A 21,485-nucleotide genomic window follows, 5' to 3' on the forward strand; every position below is an offset into this window, starting at 1 on the left:
GGATAGAAATTTTTTCCAGAGAAAATGAATGAAGAATTTCTCTGGATCACTTTAAGCCAAAGAAATTCTCTCAAAATCAATGAAATTCCCAAAGAAACATTTCCAGAGAAATTCTCTTTAACCTAGAGAAAATTCAGGAATCCACATTTGGATCATCTGCAAAGAACGAATATATGTTGTCTTCACAATCTTTAGATTTCCCGATGTATTCAGAAGCTATCTCTTGTGGCATTTCAGATTGAAGTTCGGATTTCTTCAACTCCACTTCAGGTTAGCTCTTTAATTCCAGATCTGTAGAACTAGAGTCAATCAAATGAAGATCCATAGAATTGGAGGCAATCAAATATGAATCGGAGGAGCAGATTGAACAAGAATCAGAATTGATGGGGTCAAATCGCACCAAAGTAGAAACAACAGAAAGACAAATCGAAGAAGTACTCGTCTTCCAGAAATGAACACAAGACTCAATTTCAGATTTGCAAATTCTTCACAATTTAAACCTTCATGGCAACCTGGAGAGAACAACAAGTTTTCATGAACAATCCAGAAGAGTTCGTAACTCTAAAACTCAACTTTAGATTGTGCGGAAGGTTAGTTCGCACAAGATCAAACACCAAAATAAACTCTTCTACTTCCAGAGTTTGTAATCAAACCAAGAACAACAGCAGGTTGGACTGACTCACTCCAGGTTACGCGTCTCTCACCTTCTTTTTCAGCGCTGTCCGAATCAGTGTTGAACAACCCTCCGAGTCGGTGTTGAAACGGTTCATGGTTGATCGAATTAGAGTAGAGAGAGACAAAGAGCAAGAGAGAGAGAGAGAGAGAGATATTACATTTAATGGTGGAAGTAAAAAGTTTAGAAATGTGTTCATGTGTGTAGAAGGAGAAAGCGAGAGACTGAAATTTCTCTGGATATATAGGTGTAGGATTAAGGAACCTTAGACATTACAAAATAATATTATAAATCTATTCCATTATCAAAAGTAAAAAAATGACCTTAGACTAACTTTCTCTTTTTTAACCTGACGTTTTTCTTAAAATTTGCCAATGGGATATTGCCACGCGAGAATTTATAACGGAACGAAGCAAACGCCCATCTTCTCTGTTTTATCTCTCCCTGTTCTGCCTCGAATTAATTCAACAAGAAATGATAATTCCACTGCAACTCCTTCCTCCTCTAACCCAAACCCAAACCCAAACCCTAACCCTAACCCTAAACCGTCTCCCCTCCCTCAACCCTTCCCCGAAACCCCATCCCAAAACCCTCCTCAACTGCCTCACTCCTCTCCAAACTCCCTCCGCACTCACTCCCCACCTCACCACCGCCACCGATCCGCCGCAACCAACCTCCGACTCCGGCCTCCGCTTCCGCGAGAAGCTCCTCTACCTCCAAACCCTCAAAGTCAATCCCTCCAAAGCCCTCCACAAGAACCCTAATTTCCGATCAGCCCCACTCGATTCCCTCAAATCAGTCGAGAAATGCCTCTGCTCCATGGGCATCGACCGCTCTGCCTTGGGCCGCATCTTCGACATGTACCCCCAGCTCCTCACCTGCGATCCCTACTCCGATCTCTACCCTGTTTTCGACTTCCTATTGAACCACGTCAATATCCCTTTGCCCGATATCCGAAAATCGATCATTCGCTGCCCGAGACTCTTAATTTGCAGTGTAGATCACCAATTGAGACCCGCTTTACGTTTCCTAGAAAATTTGGGGTTTGTGGGGAAACACGCATTAACTTGCCAGACCACACTGTTGTTGGTTTCGAGCGTCGAAAACACGCTTATGCCCAAGCTGAATTACTTGCAAGATTTGGGTTTTTCGTATGAGGAGGTGTCGAGGATGGTGTTGAGGTCGCCGGGGTTGTTGACGTTTAGTATTTCCAATAATTTTGGGCCGAAAGTGGAGTATTTCTTGAAGGAGATGAATGGGGATTTGGCAGAGCTAAAGAGGTTTCCGCAGTATTTTTCGTTTAGTTTGGAGGGGAAGATAAAGCCTCGGCATCAGCTCTTGGTGGAGAATGGGTTGTCTCTTCCGCTGCCGCAGATGTTGAAGGTCAGTGATGGGGAGTTCAATACGCGGTTGATTGAGATGCAATTGCGATTAGTTGATGAGAGACAGTCATAGTAAGTTTCCTTGCAAGTTGCAACTTATATTATGTATACTTTGCTTCGATAGTGAAAGTTCATGACTTATATGTGTTTGATGGTCAAATGTACATTTTTTGTGCAATATAGCATCTTTATTTATTCATAAGAGACAATTGTTTTGATTCCCTCAATTGTTCTCTAGACATGAAGTGGAAGTTAGAAGCTGTAGTAAGAAACCTAGTTAACAACATTAAATTGGTCGTAATTTACATTTTGCACTTGGTTAGAACTATCATAAATATCCAAATATGAGTTGGTGTTCCTGGCAAGCTTGAAATGAAATTAGTAAATTCTTTACCATTCAAGTAAAATTTAAATTCCTCGTGCCGAATGATCAAGCATTACTGCTAAATTTGGGGGTGATAATGTGAGATAGTGGGACAGGAAAAAAGCCTTTGTTTATCAGTTATTCAGTATAATAGTAAACCCTCTGTTTTGAGACTTTCAGAAGGTTTGAACCTGATTCTGTGATTTATTCAACGCCAATATTCATTTTGTTGGAGGAAACTGCCATAGTGGATTGTCCTCAATTTATGGACTTAAAATCATTTGTTTCTTTGATGCTTGAAATCTGGGCTTCAGTTATTAGGGAGCTGAATAATTGTGAGGGCATGTATTGGCAGTGATTGATGGGAGATATCATTTATGTAATCAAACGTCTAGAAGCCTAAAGCCCAGTTCTATTGTTCTTGTTCAAATAATATTTGCACTCTGTTTTTTATGATAGGATAGCTAGAGTTTTTATATGCATGTTTCCTCTCGCCAAAGAATAATTAATCTAAAAGTATCCACTATTTGTCACAGAAACTCCTATAGTCTGATCTAACTAGAATGGCCAATTTTCTACTGTTGTCACAGAGAAGCTGGTTTTTATAATCTTTCCACATACCTGAACCTTCATCAGTAATCAATTGTCACCATATTGGTCTCTTGTACTTGATAGATGTATGCATAATGTGGCCACTTTATGTAAGGGCCCTGTCATGGTTTTTGCCTGGAAAACAGAACACAATGTTGTTTATTCAAGCCTATAGCTTTTTCTAAATTTCAAGTAATGGTCCATCCTGCTCGTGCTGCACTCTTCCTTTTTGGGCAATCCTCAGCGGCATAAGCTAGCTAGCAAAGACTTAAACAGGGAGGAAGGTTTTGTTTGGTTCACTGATATACCTACTTGTATGAGCCCTCAACTTGTTGGCGATGTTTAGGATGCAAGAAGGGTGTTTTATCCCTGATTTGCATACTAAACTATGTTATTGGAGTTCCACTTACACAACAATGTTATCTCCTTGCACTCAGTTTTCTAAAATTCCACTCGTCCAAAATTAAAAAACTATCATTTTATCTCATTACGCCCTCCATATATATACACTAGAGGTTGTGCACACTCGCATAGATGTGCTTAAAATTTTCATCGTGGGTTGAAATTGGCTGTTATATATTGAATAGGTAGTTACAAAAAACTTGTACTTCAATTCTTAGTTACAGAAGGGTAATTTGGGAATAAAATAGTGTGACACAAAAGTGTCAATGCCAACTTAGCCCTTTACATGGGCAATAGAGTAGATACCTATATCCATTGCTAACCTTTCATTTTTCTTTAGTTGTAAAAATGGTTTATTTAGCATTTAATTAGTTTTGTAATTGATTGAAATTTATGTGAAAGTGGTTTGATATATAATCCATCAAAATTTTAACTCCAAGGGGTTGGCTTGGTGGCAAGGCTTTGGGTGTTAGGGTGTGCTCCCTCCAAGGTTCAAGGATTGGAATCTCTTAGGTGCTAACAATTCTTTAGGGCCCATTGGATTGGGGGAAAACCATTGAATTAACTGCAATGCATTTGCGAGAAACTCCTTGTCGAGGGCCTATGCACCCCTGGGAATTAGTTGGACTTTGATCCGGACATCCCGGTGCCAATAATAATAATAAAAAAGAAGGTATAATCTATCAAAATTTTGTTTGAAACCTTGTTCAAACTTCCAGTGCAAAATAAACTTAAAATTTTTAAACTTATGTGGCCGATCAAATTTGAAATATTTGTATTTTTTCTGCTGGACAAAACTAATTTGTTCAACTTTTAGGCATTCAGCCAGAAAAGTCCAAACAAATTAAGTTTGTTCATTTGTAAAATTCCGAACGAAATTCGAATCAAGAAAGGAAACTTTTTGTAGGTGGCTGATGGTGGGTCTAAATCTGATGACTTAAATCTTAAATTTTTGGGGCTTAAATTTAGTGGAATAAAGAGACAATGAAACTCGAATTTAGTTAGGGAAGCAAAATTTGTAGATGAGAGGGAGATTAATGATATGGACTTTGTGCCAGACAGATTTGGGCCGGACAGAGTTGTGCCGGACAGATTTGGGCCGAGATATCGACCGAGCAGGTTGAAAGCCCAGCAGTGCATTGGGCCGAGATGATCGACTGTTCGCCCAGAGAAGGGCTGCCAGAACTTGGGCCGGGCAGAGTTCGGGCTGTGTGTGCCACCCCGGACCGGACAGAAACTGCTCGGCAAGGCAGTGCTCGGTCGGACCAGGATGCTCGGTCCGAGGATGGCCGAAGCCAGATAGGCCGAGTGACCGGTGCCCGGGAAGGCGCGGACATCCGAGGAAGTTGTCTGACCGGCAGAAAGGCCGACCCCAGGAGGCACCTCGGGCTAGGCTTTGCCGAGATGCCGCCTAGCCCGGTCCTCCTCAGTCTTGGCCAGTGAAGTGCTAGGGTATGGAGCACGGCATGGCACAACAACGGATAGGGCAGCTCGGCTGCCGAGCTCCAGCTGTGATGACAGGCAGTTGAGGTTAGGTGATGAATGGCATGGTTTATGCTGACAGATGGGATAGCAGAGCCACGTGTCAGGAGATGACTGGGAGTGGGTATGGGGCTCAGAAGGTATATAAGCATGTCTGCGCCCCCCATACGTGACGGACGAACATCTCTGTAAGGAATTTCTTACACTAAAACACTCTCCCTTCTCTCTATTCCCTCTAAGGTGTGTGCTAACTTGACCGTCGGAGGGTTTTCCGGCCACACACCGCCGGGTAGCTCACCGCTATTGTGCTCGCAGGTGATCGGACAGAAACGGAGCTTGGAAGAAAGGAGTACGGGCTTGCCGGAATATTTGCTCCCCGTACAATTGGCGCCGTCTGTGGGAAGCTTGACAGATAAAACCTTGTCTTCCAGGCTCATCTGATCGCCGTCCATGGCGAACAACGACGAGTTTCCGTTGTCCGCCATCGACGGAGCCACCCCGGAGTGTACCCGAAGGAGAGAGGGACCTCTTGCTGTCCATCCAATGGCTGACTTGGGGACGCCCACTGGTGGACAGTCAGTAGACGCGCGGGATAAGCGCGGAAGAAGTCATGGTCATTCACGGAGTCCAGATAGTCACCGGCGGAGGAGAGATTCACACGCCAGGCGACTGGAAAGTAAGTTGAGGGACCAAGACGCTGTCATCCGGCGAATGGCGGCAGAGATGGAGGAGCTCAAGCGGCATGTCAAAGGAAAGGGTGTAGCGGGAGTGGGTGACCACAGTGAGCGCACCCCATCCCGCCGTTCAGGCGGTCAGAGTCAGCGACGTACTCCATCCATTTCTATTACCAGAAGTTACCAGGTTGGTGATTCCGACGTGCATGCAGAGAAGTCTAGCGCGCAAGACAGCACCTACCGGCCCTCACGTCCGGTGACGACGTCGAGGTACTCTTACTCCGCTCATTCAGAGGATTTACAGGCGGTCTTAAAGGAGCGGGCTCGTCGGTGCGAAGCTCAGAGGATACCGGCGTTCCAGCGGCTATCCTACGGGGTTCACACCAGCGAGGAGGTCGGAATGCCTCCACCCCGCCAAGTAGCGCCACTCCTAGTGGATTCAGATTTGGCCAGGTTGAGTGCCACCCCTTTCTCCCTGGAAATAGAAACTACACCGCTTCCGGCAGGCTTCCACCAGCCAAAGTTCGCGCTTTACGATGGGAAAACCGATCCTTACATGCATGTGAGCCACTTCCGACAGGTTATGGCCGGACATAGGCGAAATTACGGACTTATGTGCCTGATCTTCCCGTCAAGTTTAGGCGAGCTGGGCTTGAAGTGGTTCGAGAGGTTGCCAGAAGGGAGCATACAACGGTGGCATCAGTTGGCCGAAGCCTTTGTGACGCGCTTCAAAACCAACACAAAAACACCAAAGGAAGTCGATCATTTACTTAGTGTCAAGATGGAACCGAGCGACACACTGAAGGCATACAACTCGAGGTATTGGGAAACCTTCAATGAGATCATGGATTGCCCGGTCAACCTTGCAATCACGCAATATAAGCGCGGTCTCCCGCTCGGACATAGGCTGAGGGATTCGCTTACAATGAACCAGCAGACATCCATGTGGCACCTAATGCAGCGCATCAATGAGCACATCCGAGTAGAGGATGATGCAACGACGTCCACCGCGGAGACAACCTCGATGGCAACGGGCAAGTGGGCGACTGGGTTTTAAGGAAGGTCATGGGCAACGCACTAGTGCCGGGTGAAGGCAAGCTAGGGGCAAACTAGGAAGAGCCTTACAAGATAACCGGGCAAGGGGGCATACCACTTAGAGGATTTGGATGGCAAAGGTGTACCCCGGCCATGGAATGCAGCCTTATGTAATTTTTTGAGGGACTTGTTTTCCCTACACTTCTGAATGCAAATACTCTTTTTGTCAATGTAATAGAAGTGAATTACTTTTGCTGAAGAGCTTTGTTGTGTCCGAAATAATAGTGGATGAGGGGCCTACTCTTCTGTTCCAGCCGAGATGATTTACTCCGGTTGGAAGTGTTGGCGTTTTGTCCAACTTCGAATTCCCAACCGAGATGGTTTACTCCGGTTGGAAGAGTTGGTGTTTTGTCCAACTTCGGATTCCCAACCGAGATGGTTTACTCCGGTTGGAAGAGTTGGTGTTTTGTCCAACTTCGGATTCCCAACCGAGATGGTTTACTCCGGTTGGAAGAGTTGGCGTTTTGTCCAACTTCGGATTCCCAACCGAGATGCTTTACTCCGGTTGGAAGAGTTGGTGTTTTGTCCAACTTCGGATTCCCAACCGAGATGGTTTACTCCGGTTGGAAGAGTTGGCGTTTTGTCCAACTTCGAATTCCCAACCGAGATGGTTTACTCCGGTTGGAAGAGTTGGTGTTTTGTCCAACTTCGAATTCCCAACCGAGATGGTTTACTCCGGTTGGAAGAGTTGGTGTTTTGTCCAACTTCGGATTCCCAACCGAGATGGTTTACTCCGGTTGGAAGAGTTGGCGTTTTGTCCAACTTCGGATTCCCAACCGAGATGGTTTACTCCGGTTGGAAGAGTTGGCGTTTTGTCCAACTTCGGATTCCCAACCGAGATGGTTTACTCCGGTTGGAAGAGTTGGTGTTTTGTCCAACTTCGGATTCCCAACCGAGATGGTTTACTCCGGTTGGAAGAGTTGGCGTTTTGTCCAACTTAGGATTCCCAACCGAGATGGTTTATCCCGGTTGGAAGAGTTGATGATTTGCTCAACTACGAGGTTCCAGCCGAGATGTTTTACTCCAGCTGAAGAGTTGATGATTTGCTCAACTACGAGGTTCCAGCCGAGATGTTTTACTCCGGCTGAAGAGTTGATGATTTGCTCAACTACGAGGTTCCAGCCGAGATGTTTTACTCCGGCTGAAGAGTTGATGATTTGCTCAACTACGAGGTTCCAGCCGAGATGATTTACTCCGGCTGAAGAGTTGATGATTTACTCCGGCTAAAGAGTTGATGATTTGTTCAACTGCGAGGTTCCAGCCGAGATGATTTACTCCGGCTGACGAGTTGATGATTTGTTCAACTCCGAGGTTCCAGCCGAGATGATTTACTCCGGCTGAAGAGTTGATGACTTGCTCGACTGCGAGGTTCCAGCCGAGATGTCTTACTCCGGCTGGCGAGTTGATGATTTGTTCAACTCCGAGGTTCCAGCCGAGATGATTTGCTCCGGCTGACGGGTTAATGATTTCTTTAACTCCGAAGTTTCAGTCGAGCTAATGTTGTCCGCCAAGAAGGAAGTCGCGGAGCGGACCTTGCTCCCCTTCTTTGGAGTTCCTTGGCCGAGCTGATCTTGTCCGCCAAGAAGGAAGTCGCGGAGCGGACCTTGCTCCCCTTCTTTGGAGTTCCTTGGCCGAGCTGATCTTGTCCGCCAAGAAGGAAGTCGCGGAGCGGACTTTGCTCCCCTTCTTTGGAGTTCCTTGGCTGAGCAGATCTTGTCCGCCAAGAAGGAAGTCGCGGAGCGGACCTTGCTCCCCTTCTTTGGAGTTCCTTGGCCGAGCTGATCTTGTCCGCCAAGAAGGAAGTCGCGGAGCGGACCTAGCTCCCCTTCTTTGGAGTTCCTTGGCCGAGCTGATCTTGTCCGCCAAGAAGGAAGTCGCGGAGCGGACCTTGCTCCCCTTCTTTGGAGTTCCTTGGCCGAGCTGATCTTGTCCGCCAAGAAGGAAGTCGTGGAGCGGACCTAGCTCCCCTTCTTTGGAGTTCCTTGGCCGAGCTGATCTTGTCCGCCAAGAAGGAAGTCGCGGAGCGGACCTTGCTCCCCTTCTTTGGAGTTCCTTGGCCGAGCTGATCTTGTCCGCCAAGAAGGAAGTCGCGGAGCGGACCTAGCTCCCCTTCTTTGGAGTTCCTTGGCCGAGCTGATGAAGTCGCGGAGCGGACCTTGCTCCCCTTCTTTGGAGTTCCTTGGCCGAGCTGATCTTGTCCGCCAAGAAGGAAGTCGCGGAGCGGACCTTGCTCCCCTTATTTGGAGTTCCTTGGCCGAGCAGATCTTGTCCGCCAAGAAGGAAGTCGCGGAGCGGACCTTGCTCCCCTTCTTTGGAGTTCCTTGGCCGAGCTGATCTTGTCCGCCAAGAAGGAAGTCGCGGAGCGGACCTAGCTCCCCTTCTTTGGAGTTCCTTGACCGAGTTGATGTTGCTCACCAAGAAGCAAGTCGCGGAGCGGACCTTGCTCGCCGACCTTGTAAGTTCCTTGACCGAGCTGATGTTGCTCGCCAAGAAGCACGTCGCGGAGTGGACCTTGCTCGCCGACCTTGGAAGTTCTTTGCCGAGCTGTTGTTGCTCGCCAAGAAGCAAGTCGCGGAGCGGACCTTGCTCGCCGACCTTGGAAGTTCCTTGACCGAGCTGATGTTGCTCGCCAAGAAGGAAGTCGTGGAGCGGACCTTGCTCGCTTTCTTAGTGCGGTCACCATCTTGCATCTTGAGGACCGAGGAAGTATTACCCCGGTCAGGATAGGTAATCCCAGTCACGCTTCAGCGGACGGAATTAAGGGGCAATTGAGAGGGAGATTAATGATATGGACTTTGTGCCAGACAGATTTGGGCCGGACAGAGTTGTGCCGGACAGATTTGGGCCGAGATATCGACCGAGCAGGTTGAAAGCCCAGCAGTGCATTGGGCCGAGATGATCGACTGTTCGCCCAGAGAAGGGCTGCCAGAACTTGGGCCGGGCAGAGTTCGGGCTGTGTGTGCCACCCCGGACCGGACAGAAACTGCTCGGCAAGGCAGTGCTCGGTCGGACCAGGATGCTCGGTCCGAGGATGGCCGAAGCCAGATAGGCCGAGTGACCGGTGCCCGGGAAGGCGCGGACATCCGAGGAAGTTGTCTGACCGGCAGAAAGGCCGACCCCAGGAGGCACCTCGGGCTAGGCTTTGCCGAGATGCCGCCTAGCCCGGTCCTCCTCAGTCTTGGCCAGTGAAGTGCTAGGGTATGGAGCACGGCATGGCACAACAACGGATAGGGCAGCTCGGCTGCCGAGCTCCAGCTGTGATGACAGGCAGTTGAGGTTAGGTGATGAATGGCATGGTTTATGCTGACAGATGGGATAGCAGAGCCACGTGTCAGGAGATGACTGGGAGTGGGTATGGGGCTCAGAAGGTATATAAGCATGTCTGCGCCCCCCATACGTGACGGACGAACATCTCTGTAAGGAATTTCTTACACTAAAACACTCTCCCTTCTCTCTATTCCCTCTAAGGTGTGTGCTAACTTGACCGTCGGAGGGTTTTCCGGCCACACACCGCCGGGTAGCTCACCGCTATTGTGCTCGCAGGTGATCGGACAGAAACGGAGCTTGGAAGAAAGGAGTACGGGCTTGCCGGAATATTTGCTCCCCGTACAGTAGACAGTTAAGGTTTTTTTTTTTTTTTTTGAATTTAGGTCTCCTACTGCTGATGATCTAGCACCCCCGAATAGCACAACCTAGACTTTCCCAATCCACCACCTTGCGTGACCTTGTTCATCTCCAAAAACCAACACTGCGTACTAGAGAGAAAAAGAGAGAGATTCAGGGTAGAAGTAGAAAAATAAGATGGAAGAGGTGGGAGGTGACAATGATGAAGGGTAGGTGTTGAATTTGGGGAGTTGGGGAGGAGGATTGGCGACGAGGGAGGGGCTAAAAGGGGGGTTGATGAAAGAGAGGAGTGATGGAAGGGGGGGGGATCGTGATGGTCGGAGAGGTGGGAGGTGACGACAAAGAAGGGTAGGTGTCAAATCTGGAGAGTGGAGGAGCATCGCGATGGTCAAAGGTGGCGACCGTGAGGGGGTGGCAATGTCGAGGAGGTCATCGGTGGGAGCAGGGCTAGATGTTTGTGGTCGAGGATGGTGGTCGTGGCTGCTGGAGGTGATGATTGGGGGGGTGGGGTAGAGTTGGGGTTTGTTAGGTTTGGAATGCAAGGATGATGGTTGTGATTGGTATTATGCTGATTGTGAAAAGATAAAATCATAAATTTAAATTATTGTACATGGTGTAACAAGAAATGGAGTGTAATGAGAAATTTTGTTGTGCAAGTAGAATTACTAAAAGCATCCCTATGCTATTAATCTAAGAAGTACGGACACTTCTAAGAAGGTGACGTATCCGTGTCGTGTCCGTGTCGGACACCGACACTCTTTGGACACTCTTAGGACACGTGTCCGATACTCTTCAAAACGTGTCCTATTTTTTAAATATTTTTAAAGACCCGGACACTCTTTGGACATTTGGAGGACACACGTGTCAATTGTTTAAACACATGTGTCTATTGATTATAGATATGTAAAACTAATTATAAGTTTGAACAAAACAACTTAAGATACAATAATAAAACAAAAACCATATAAATTTATAGGAAATAGTGCTATATTGCATTTTTTATTATCTTTGAATGATATATTCATATATATAACATATAATAAATATATAAAATTATATATTTCATGCGTGTCCTCCACGTGTCGTGTCCTGCATTTTTTTAAAATTAACGTTTCGGCGTGTCCGTGTCGTATTCGTGTCGTGTCACGTGTCCGTGTCCATGCTTCTTAGCTATTAATGTTATGTATTTGAAGTTCCAGTTTTAGACCCCCAAAAGCATCAAGTTTCCCTTACCCTACATTGAAGTCCAATGTAGAAAACATCAGGCATTAACATCCCTGGTCTGGCTATAGGATATAGATCATAGTGGGCCCAAACATCTAGAGGTGGTGGTTCTGTGATGCTCCACTCGACTTTTGCATCCCATCTGTTTGAAACTGATTTTGCCTTTTGCTCCTTTTATGGAACAATATATACCCCACTTTATGTAAGACATTGTTGACTCACTTCTCTATTACCTGAGGTAGTGTTTAATGGAATTGTAATACATTCTACAAGTGTATCAGATCCAAGTTGCAATTGCATACTATTTATGCCCAAGGCTTTTAGATTCTCAGTGTCAATACTGTTGATTTAAGCCCTAGCTAGTAGGATGCTAAAAAAGAAATGCAAAAACTTGTGAGCTTTATTATAATTGTTTAAATTCAATTAAGGTTGAATTATAATAATAAAATGTTTAAATTTTCCCAGGTCATTATAAATTTGTAGTTATGTTTCTAAATTATTCAAATCCATATATATTTGTTCATTCTTTCTAAGGACATGTAGAAGAAAATTCTGGTTTTGGGATGTTTTTACAGAAGTAGGCTTAATTGTCAAAGTCTTTAAAAAAAAAATATCAGTGTGTTTGGTTTGAGTTTTCTGAATTAAGTTATTTGAAAATTGAGTTTTTGGTTTTCGTATTTTTTTGTTTTTAGTGAATATTTTTAAAATTTTAAACGTTTTTTTTACTTTTTGAGATGCACCTTACTTAGATATATCTAAAAAGTAAAAAATTTGTGAAAAAATATTTTAAAAAATTAATAAATATATAGAAATACAAAAAAATGTATTGAATTCTTGTATTTTTTTTTGTATTTTTGGTATTTAGTGAATTTTTAAAAGATTTTTTTTACAATTTTTCTTACTTTTTAGGTGTATTTATGTTAGGTGTGTCTAAAAAGTAAAAAAAAAAAATTGTTTAAAATATTAAAAAAAATTCAGTAAAAACAAAAAAACATGGAAAATAAGAAAATAGAATTTTTTAAAAAGTGTTTTTTGAAAAATGAAAACAAGCAATGGTGCTTATTATCATTTTACGTTGGATCAAGTAAAAAAACTTACTAAATTGTAATCGATGTCATTTTGTGAGATACTAATATACTATGGTGTTTTTCAACTCATTTGAAAAAATAAACTATGAAAAAATCTCCCATTTCAAAGTACTCCGATTATGCTAGTATTTGATAAAATTGAAATTTAAAAATTAAAAATTAAGTATTGAAAATTTAATGTTATTTTTTTTTAATTTAAAAAAAGAATAAATTGGTGATAAATTCAAATTAAGAATGGTATAAGGCATTAGGTCCAGTGGATATTTTTTTGTTGGTGAGAAGTTTATTTTTGTGAAATAATTTAGTAAGAAGTCATTTTATTTGTTTTGAAGTATATTTTGTTTTCAATTTTATCCCATAATTTATCTATTGACTTTTTTACTATGTTAGACTTTTATTATTATTATTATTTGTTCAAATTATTTTTTATATGACTATTGCCTCTAATTTATATGTCTGTTGAATTTTTTTTCCTTACCTGTTTAATTTTTTTCCCTATCTGTTCAAATTCTCTGGGTTTCACTTTGTTCTTATCTGTTAAAATATGTGTTAATTCTTGTTCTATTTTTTATTCGTTCAAATTTATCTGTCAAATTTTTTTTTATCTATGATCTGTTCAAATTCACACAGATCTTATTTGTTTGTCCTATATGTTCATCAACAACAAATAATCATCAGCAACAACAAAAAATAAATAAGTAAATAAATAAAGAAAAAAAAAAAAAAACAGAAACTCATATCACACCACATACACACAAAAGAGGAGTGAATCTATTCATCATTAATAGCATCATCATCAACATCAACATCATCATTTGAGATCATCATCATCATCCATAGGTCTGGATTTACGGCAGCAGGCGACAAGGAGGATTTTGGAGGAGCGAATCTGTTCATATAATTCACATTAACATGTGTGTGTATATATATATATGCATATGTATGTATGCACTGTCAACATCGTAAGGAGGTCTAAAATGGACAGTGGAGTTGGAGTCGCGAAGATGGTGGCGCCAGATCTTCACTAGATCTCTAGGTTCACTCTGAAACCCACTTTACGGTGGCGATCTGATCTGATGTGAGGCAGCGTGGCGGTGAGGTGACGAGGTTACATTCGAGCTAAAGAAGAGAGAGGACCGAGAAGTGAAGAAGGATCGGGAATCGAACGGACGATGAGGATGAACCGAATCTGCGAAGGTTGACTTGTGTAGGGGGACACGAATTAGGTGAACAAACCAGCCGGTGGAGAAGAGAAACGAGCCCAGGGCATCGATGATGGTGGTAGAGGTAGAGGATTTGCGACTAATCTGAGATTTTTAGCCATGACGACGTCGGAGAGGAGGAGGAATGACGACTGTAAGACCGCTGATAAGAGAGAGAGAGGGTTTGGGAAATGAGAATTGAGAGAGAACCGTATATATATATATATATATATATATGGGTTATTTGGTTATTTTGCGAGAGTTTGTTCTTATGGACAAAGAAAATCAACGCTTGAACTTTTGAACAAAGAGAATTCAATTTTGGACGGTTGGCCTGAGCGCCCTTTGAGTTTTTTTTTTGGTATGTATTGAAATTTAAATACTGATTCAATTAAGTTGTTTGATCTATACAAGCCGTTGAAGTCTGAAAATAATTAAAATTTTAACTTTTTATATTGAAATATTTAATTAGATATTTTTATCACACTAATATAATTGGTAAAAAAAATATTTTAATCACAATTATAAACATTATATTTCAAAATTTAGTGGTGTTCTAGACTTACCTTTGGATGCCTCAATAGACGAAACTAGATTCCCAATAGATGAAATTGGATTCCGTAATGCTGTGTTTAGTTCATAAATTTGGGGATAGATTTAGAAAATGAAAGAGAAACAGTGTGTGAAACGTAAGTAAAATGTAATTATATTTAATTCACATTTCATCTACGTTAGCGTTTGGTTTAGTTTTCAAAACTTAACTCTGTTTTTAAATCATGATTTGAATGAAATATGTTAACAAAACATATTTTTAAAATACAATTCAAAATTACTTTCAAAACTCCTCTATTCTCTCTCTCTCTCTCTCTCTCTCTCTCTCTCTCTTTAAAAAATTATTATTAGTCAATTAAAATTACTTTTTCTTTCTCATCTCTGCTCTCTCCTCTCACATTCTATCAATAAAATAAAATAAAAAGTAGAAATCATCTCAAAATTATTTTTAAAACTTATAACCAAACAAATTTTTTCTTTTTAAATCATGATTTAAAAATTTAAAATTTAAAACGCAAAATATAATTCCACACTCATATTATAATTTTAAAATTAAACCAAACAGATTCAAATCTATGAACCAAACAAGAAAAGCCAAGACACGGTGTGATAGTTTTGACGAGAAAAGCAAAGGTGGGTAACGATGCTCTGAGTTATTTCGGAACGAAATAGGAAGTGAAATAAGTTTTCTAAACCTAAATCAACGAGCGCATTAAGTGTTAAGTAATAAGTGGATTGTTTTTGACTGAATTTTAGGCATTTTTTAAGTGAGACTTCTAAGTGATATAAGGGTGTTTTGGGGAGATATTTAAAAGTTAATTTTTTGATTTTTTTTGAAAAAAATATGTAAAAAAATGTGAGAGATGATGTGACCGAAAATGAGTTAAAAATTAAAAAATGATTTTTAATTCACCTTCCAAAAGAGGCCATAATATATGTATAATCAAACTAGATAAATTAAGATATCAGCTGAATTAGATAATGAGACAACCTTATTGGATCAACATTTACTAAAGTTTTATCCCATTTTAAATGGGATCGTTTTGTTGTTTTTAAGAGCACGAATTATTCTATGGGATCAAAGGTTTCTTTGTTTCAAAATTATTATGATTGAAAACAAGAATAGTTATCAAAATTTTGTTAAAATGAATTTAATTTTCCAAAATCTATACTAATCACTTTGAATTACAGAACTAACCATTGAAATACAATTACAAAAGCGAATATGATGCTAATACAATATTGCGATCTCAAGTTAATTGTGTCTAACATCTAATTTTTAAAGCAATTTGCAAAAAAAAAAAAAAAAAAAAATTATATCTTAGAAGGGTACTGAATATTTTGATGTGTTTACTTAAATTTGTATAGTTACTCATCAAAATTATTATTTTTTTCTTAACTTCTTTTTGAATTAAAAATATTTTTTTAAATTAGTTTTATAGGTTTTTATTCTTTTACAAAAAAAATTTCTTCCTATTTTTACTTAAATGTACTTTCATATTTTCACTATATAATTATGCCACATTTATATAAAGAAAGTTTCAAATAGCATAGGAAGAAAACTAGTATTATTCGAAATTGGTCCATGATACCAACAATCCGAACACATATTGATTGCAACGGTAATATCATATTATGCAGTGCCATTTGCCAACATAAATTTATACGATCATTGTTTCTCACTACCCTTGCCATTTAAAATTTACTACCGTGTGAGTAGTGATATCACTGTTATAAATATTTATTTCAACAATTGAGATTGTGTCCAAAAACAAAGGGGGAAGCCTTCTAACTTAGGAGGTTTGGGGATGTAATTTTGAGTAGGACCACATGGGTCTAGAATCTTGGATATGTGGCATATGACCTCGAATCAAGGTGCCATGTGGCGTGATAATATTGGCCGAGATTGTGGTATTGGTCAAACCCCAATTAGAGTATGACTCCTAGGTTGTAAAATCTCAATAGGGAAGTGACTCCTAAGTTGAGTAAGAATGAGACTTTTGAAAAGATTAAACCCAACCTAATTAGAAAGAGGAGTTCTAGATAAGAAACATTTGCTAAGCAAATGGAGTCCTAGATGAAAAATGAATCCTAAGATTAGGCAGGTCACTCCTATATAAAGAGCACAACCCTATGGGTTGAGATACGTATGTTCTAGTAATTGATTATAATTTTTAGTATTTGTACTATTGAATATTCTCTAGAGAGAGAAAGTCATTGACTTAGTCTCAGGCTAGACGGGACACTGACAATTCTATCTTGTGGATTCTCAGCAGATCAATCTCTCAAATACCAATTACCACGTTTCCAAATATTCCGGAGAGGTAATCTTCTCAAATTTGGTTGTGTGGTCAGATTTTAACTCACACAATTTGGATGTTTGTGGGAAACAAAGAAAGATGGATGCCAAGGAGATCAAGAAGAACAAGAGAAAAAAAGTCAATGATGATGCAAAAAAAACTTCACGATGGGGAACTAGTCCCCAAGAGAGAAGAACAAAAGTAATGATGATGTTGATGTCAAAGAACATGCAAAGAAGGTTGCAGAGAAGAACTCACTTGATAGGTAAGCAGATTCAATATGAGAAGAGCTCACCCTAGGTGAGAAGAACTGAGAAGAGAAGAGCTCACCTAAGGTGAGCAGAGCTGAGATGAGTAGAGTCCACCTGAGGTTAGAAGATCTTGATGGCAAGTGATGTTTTTAAGTAAACGGCAAAAGTCAAACCGAGTTAACGAATACCATGTTTCAGTGCATTGGAAGGAATGTAAGGATGCTCAATATTCGGACAAGCTGAATTGACACAGAATGGAGTTAGGTTCTTGAGTTAAGGGCATCGACTGGAGTAATGTTCACATTAGGGAGCATGGTATCATGACATACTCACGTTGAAGGGCATGAGAATTCAAAAGATGAAGGAAAACGACCTCTGTTAGGGGCAAATCATGAAGATAACTGTGTTTTCGAAGTGGTTGAGTTCAGTCAAAATGAAGAATTTGCATTCCTCTAAAGTTCTCAAGTGCAAGGAGAACTCAGGGACAGTTGTAGAGATGTATTTTTTAGTAAGACCATGTGGGTCCAAGATTTTGGGTACGTGGTATGACTTCGGGTCAAGGCGCCATGTGGCATGATAATATTGGCCAAGGTTGTGGCATGGGTTAGATTTCAGCACACGTAAGAGGCTATTGCTGTAATGTAACAAAATGCTTGTACGAGAATGCTCCAATAACAAACTAAAGCAACCCACCGCCGAACACAACTTAAGACTTGATACATTAGAGACAGTTTAGCAGTAATCACATTCACTAACCACTCAATTAGAGTGCTTACAACTATTACCCACAAGCACACATTTAATATTACAGAGAGAGAAAATGGAGAGTTTTATTCATCTTGCATATCCCGCTATGGCATCGATGAAATGAGCAATGTTGCATTTCAATTTTGATACAACGAACATGTAAGGAAGCTTAAAATCTTATGCCTTTTCGACTATTTCTTCCATCTGAAAGCTTGAACATGCTCTGGCCATATGTGGTTTTCATCATATTTAGGAGGAGGGGAAATTGTAAGAAAGCAAACAGAGTCACTAGTCCAAAGGACATTATGACCACTGGAGGAAGAATCAAAGATTTGTTTTCTTGGACAAAGATGACATATAGGGCAGAACTGAAAGCTATAATAGTGGATGTTATAGAGACAAATAGGGAAGTCAGTCCAATTATTAATCTATTAGGCAGGGAATATAGAAAATCAATTGCTGCATAGCGTGTAGTGAAAATGGATAAAAAGATTAAGAATGTGGAGATGGCCGAGTATAGAGCGACTGCATTTGATATGGCAAATATTGTGAAGTCGATTTTCTCATATAAGATTGTGTGGCCTTCACCATCGCTTCCCCCTGGCACTTGAATGGCTGCCGAAAATGCTATTGTGCCAATGATTGTTGTTGAAACAATGCATGCACTTGCCAGGCTTACAATCCATTGCTCTTCAGATTGGATCATACGACGATGGTTCTCTTCAAATACCATCATAGGTGTCTGTTTACCACGGTTCATTGTTGTTGTTGCCTGCACCGACACAAGCTTTTCTACTTCCTACGCCATCAAGTTAGTTTGGAATGAGAAAGCAAGTTCATGGTGCATCCCTATAAATAATAGTCATGCATGCACAGAAAAATATCATTAAAAAGTGCACAAAAAATGTTCAGATTTATTCGGAGCACAAGTATTTATACTTTCCTATGCATGTAACATTACTACGTACTGAAAGCTAAAATAGTTGACGGAATTCTATAAAAGCAAATGACAAATAATGAAACAGAATAATCGCATGCTTCTATGATTCATTTGTATCCCCATAAAAGCTAGACAAATTTGGTTCCATATCCTTTATTTCGCTAAAAATCAATAATTTATTATTTGTTATATCTTGAGCTTCCCTATAGTTTTTTTTCCTCATTTTGTCATTTTCTTTTGTCAAATAGTTGGAGATAAATAACAACTCTTGTTTGTAGGGAATTCAAGAAAAAAAAATAAATAAATAAATCAAGATGTAATATAAATTCGAGCACTTTTTGCCAAGACACAAAACAAATGTATTACCTTGTACCACTGCAATTCACGCTGCATTTGTAAAACTGCACCAGAAACAACTTCAAGTTGTGGCTGATATGGCATTCGTCCAACCACGTGCAAGATATTGTTGCCTCCTTTGTCTACTTTCAACAATAACTTTTTACGCACTCCCATTTGTTGAATAATGAAATTGAAAACATGTTCACGACGGTACATGACTGCAAGATGGAGAGCAGAATGCTTCTCTTTGTCTACACAAGAAATTGCATCCGGAAATACCACTAAGATCTCTTCTACTATTTCTTGAATCCCATTTTTTGCCCCTAATAGAAAGGCATTTTTAAAGATTGACGAATGTTCTCGACTATCCTGAAGTTCTTGACTATCCTGAAGTTTCCGGCAAAACATTCTCACAAACAATTTTGTGCGATCATGCATTGATTTTATCTCTCGAATGTGCTTGACATATGGCACTACAATTAGAATGAAGTAAGTTTATAATCAAGTTTTGTGTGCAGTTAGTTGTAGCTACTGCAGAATTTCAACTATCTTTTGAACCATTTTTTGAGTATCAGTTGCTTGTAATTTACAGCAAACTGTGAAAGAAAGTAATCCAAACCAGTTAAGAACTAATAACTGACTTTCACTGATATATATATATATATATATGCTATAAACAATCCAAACCAATTAAGAATTAGAGGACAGTGCCAAACCTGAGAATTAGATGACTATGCCAAGGTGATAGCAGGGTTCATACTAATTGTACATAATACAACTGTCAGCAAGTGTGCAAGTAAATTCAATTGAATAATGATTGTTTTTCATCGTAAATTGTTATGCCCTTTGTTTTTGTAATTTTTGTTCTTTGTTCTTTGTTTTTGGTTTTGTTATCATTCTTAAAAATACGTGTTTTATGTCACTTGGTTTTCTAAGTTATATTTTTTTTGTCAATTTTGTCTCTAAACTTTCATATTTGAGTTAAATTGGTCCAATTTCAAATTTACCATCTAAATTGCATATATAGTTCCTAAAATATCTGTTTCGTGTCACTTTGATCTTCAAAATTTTAATTTTATCAATTTCTTCCATAAACATTAAGTGTAATCACCGGCTTGCCGGTCACCCATTCCATTCCAGTATGCTTTTTCAAGGGTTTGCGATTGATATATAGGCTCATAAGGCTAGGCTGGATTGACTTTTTAGTTTCGTTTATTAAATCGGTCGGACTTAGGAATGCTACTTGCATTAGTATATGAGGCTGCCTTATACACGGCTGTCCCATAAAGGTGATAGTTTACGGACAACCAATTATTGATTGCCACATTAGCTTTCAATATCTCAAGAAGAGAAAATTTGATGAACAAACATACACTCGCTTACACTGGTTCATCTCCCTACCTTTCTCTTTTCCTTATCCATCACCATCTACGTACATCCCCTCTCTCCGCCTTAGCTCTACCCCAACCACCATCACCGCCGGAGATCCAACACCACCACGCCAAACCGTTCATCAACACCAAATCTAAACCCACACCACTACCCCAAACCCGCCATTATTGCCACCAACAGACTACCTTGTTGGATCCCAAACCCAAACCCAAACCCAAACATACACTCACTGATCATTCATCATTGTATCAATTATTGATTTATATTCTTCCTCAAATTGATAAATCATTCATCACTGGTTATCCTAAGCCTAAACCCAAACCCAAACCCTCCATTACCAGTATCAAACTCACCATGGCTTAATTCGCTAGAGAGAGCGAGAGACGGGATAAATGAGAAGGTACAGAGGTGAGGTCAGGTAAACAAAAAATTATTAGTTAGTTAGGGCACACATGAATCACAAACTCCCATACCCCTTATATTTTTTAATAACCTAACATAAAAACGTAAAGTTGATTATTCACCCAAAAAATCGTAAAATTGATCTCTTCCACTAATCACAATACACGTGGAGCGCTATTATAATTGACGTGCAACATTATGATTGGCTACTCATAAACTGTTTAGTTTACGGAACAGCTGTAAATAAGTTATTCTCTTAAATATATAGGAAAGTTTTATAATACCCACACTCTTTTGGATTGTATCATATGTCCCAATTATGATATTTGTGGCTTTTGGTTATGACATTCTGGTTTTATTTATAACTTGGTTATGATTAATTGTGATGTTAGTTATGACTCGTTGTAATATTGGTTTTGGCATATTATTATTATTATTATGGTTATAATCCAAAAAGTCTTCAGTTATACCTTATCTTGTTTTTGGTTACAACTCTTTTTTTATTATTTTATAGTTATGGCTCAAAAAGAATCTAATTATGATATTTGTGATAATTAATACTACAAATATCGTAACTTGTATGTGATACATAATCGTTTTGAGGATATGTATTCTAATTTCTAGCATGACCCAGTATATACATACATATAATTTACTTAGTTTTTATTTATTTTTATATAAAGAAAAGATTTACTTAAGAGATGGAAAACATATTTTACTAAATCTATAATTAAAATGTAATGACAAAATATTAAGTTTTT

The 21,485-nt window shown here is 40.2% G+C and overlaps 2 protein-coding genes across 2 annotated transcripts; one reads left to right on the forward strand and one right to left on the reverse strand.

Moving 5' to 3' along the window:
- The first annotated feature begins 1,051 nt into the window (after window positions 1-1,051).
- On the forward strand, window positions 1,052-14,247 carry LOC114282080 (transcription termination factor MTEF1, chloroplastic). The gene is made up of 2 exons (XM_028224717.2): window positions 1,052-2,127; window positions 13,440-14,247. Coding segments are annotated over exons 1-2 (981 nt in total). The 5' UTR covers window positions 1,052-1,147; the 3' UTR covers window positions 13,441-14,247.
- A 2,653-nt stretch (window positions 14,248-16,900) lies between these two features.
- LOC145802041 (uncharacterized) lies at window positions 16,901-19,442 on the reverse strand. The gene is made up of 2 exons (XM_082894373.1): window positions 18,958-19,442; window positions 16,901-18,450 (listed from the first exon to the last, which is right to left on the reverse strand). Exons 1-2 carry the CDS (start codon window positions 19,366-19,368, stop codon window positions 17,821-17,823), a joined length of 1,041 nt encoding a protein of 346 aa, XP_082750499.1. The 5' UTR covers window positions 19,369-19,442; the 3' UTR covers window positions 16,901-17,820.
- Between the last annotated feature and the right edge of the window lie 2,043 nt (window positions 19,443-21,485).

This window comes from Camellia sinensis, chromosome 11 (genome assembly GCF_055761805.1).
Source record: "Camellia sinensis isolate YWXY chromosome 11, ASM5576180v1, whole genome shotgun sequence".
NCBI lineage: Eukaryota > Viridiplantae > Streptophyta > Magnoliopsida > Ericales > Theaceae > Camellia > Camellia sinensis.

Coding starts and splice junctions, on each gene's coding strand:
- LOC114282080 (XM_028224717.2), top strand. CDS start 1,148: ATGATAATTCCACTGCAACTCCTTCCTCCTCTAACCCAAACCCAAACC.
- LOC145802041 (XM_082894373.1), bottom strand. CDS start 19,368: ATGCATGATCGCACAAAATTGTTTGTGAGAATGTTTTGCCGGAAACTT. Junction 18,451..18,957: donor GTGAATTGCAGTGGTACAAG/GTAATACATTTG, acceptor TTGATGGCGTAG/GAAGTAGAAAAGCTTGTGTC.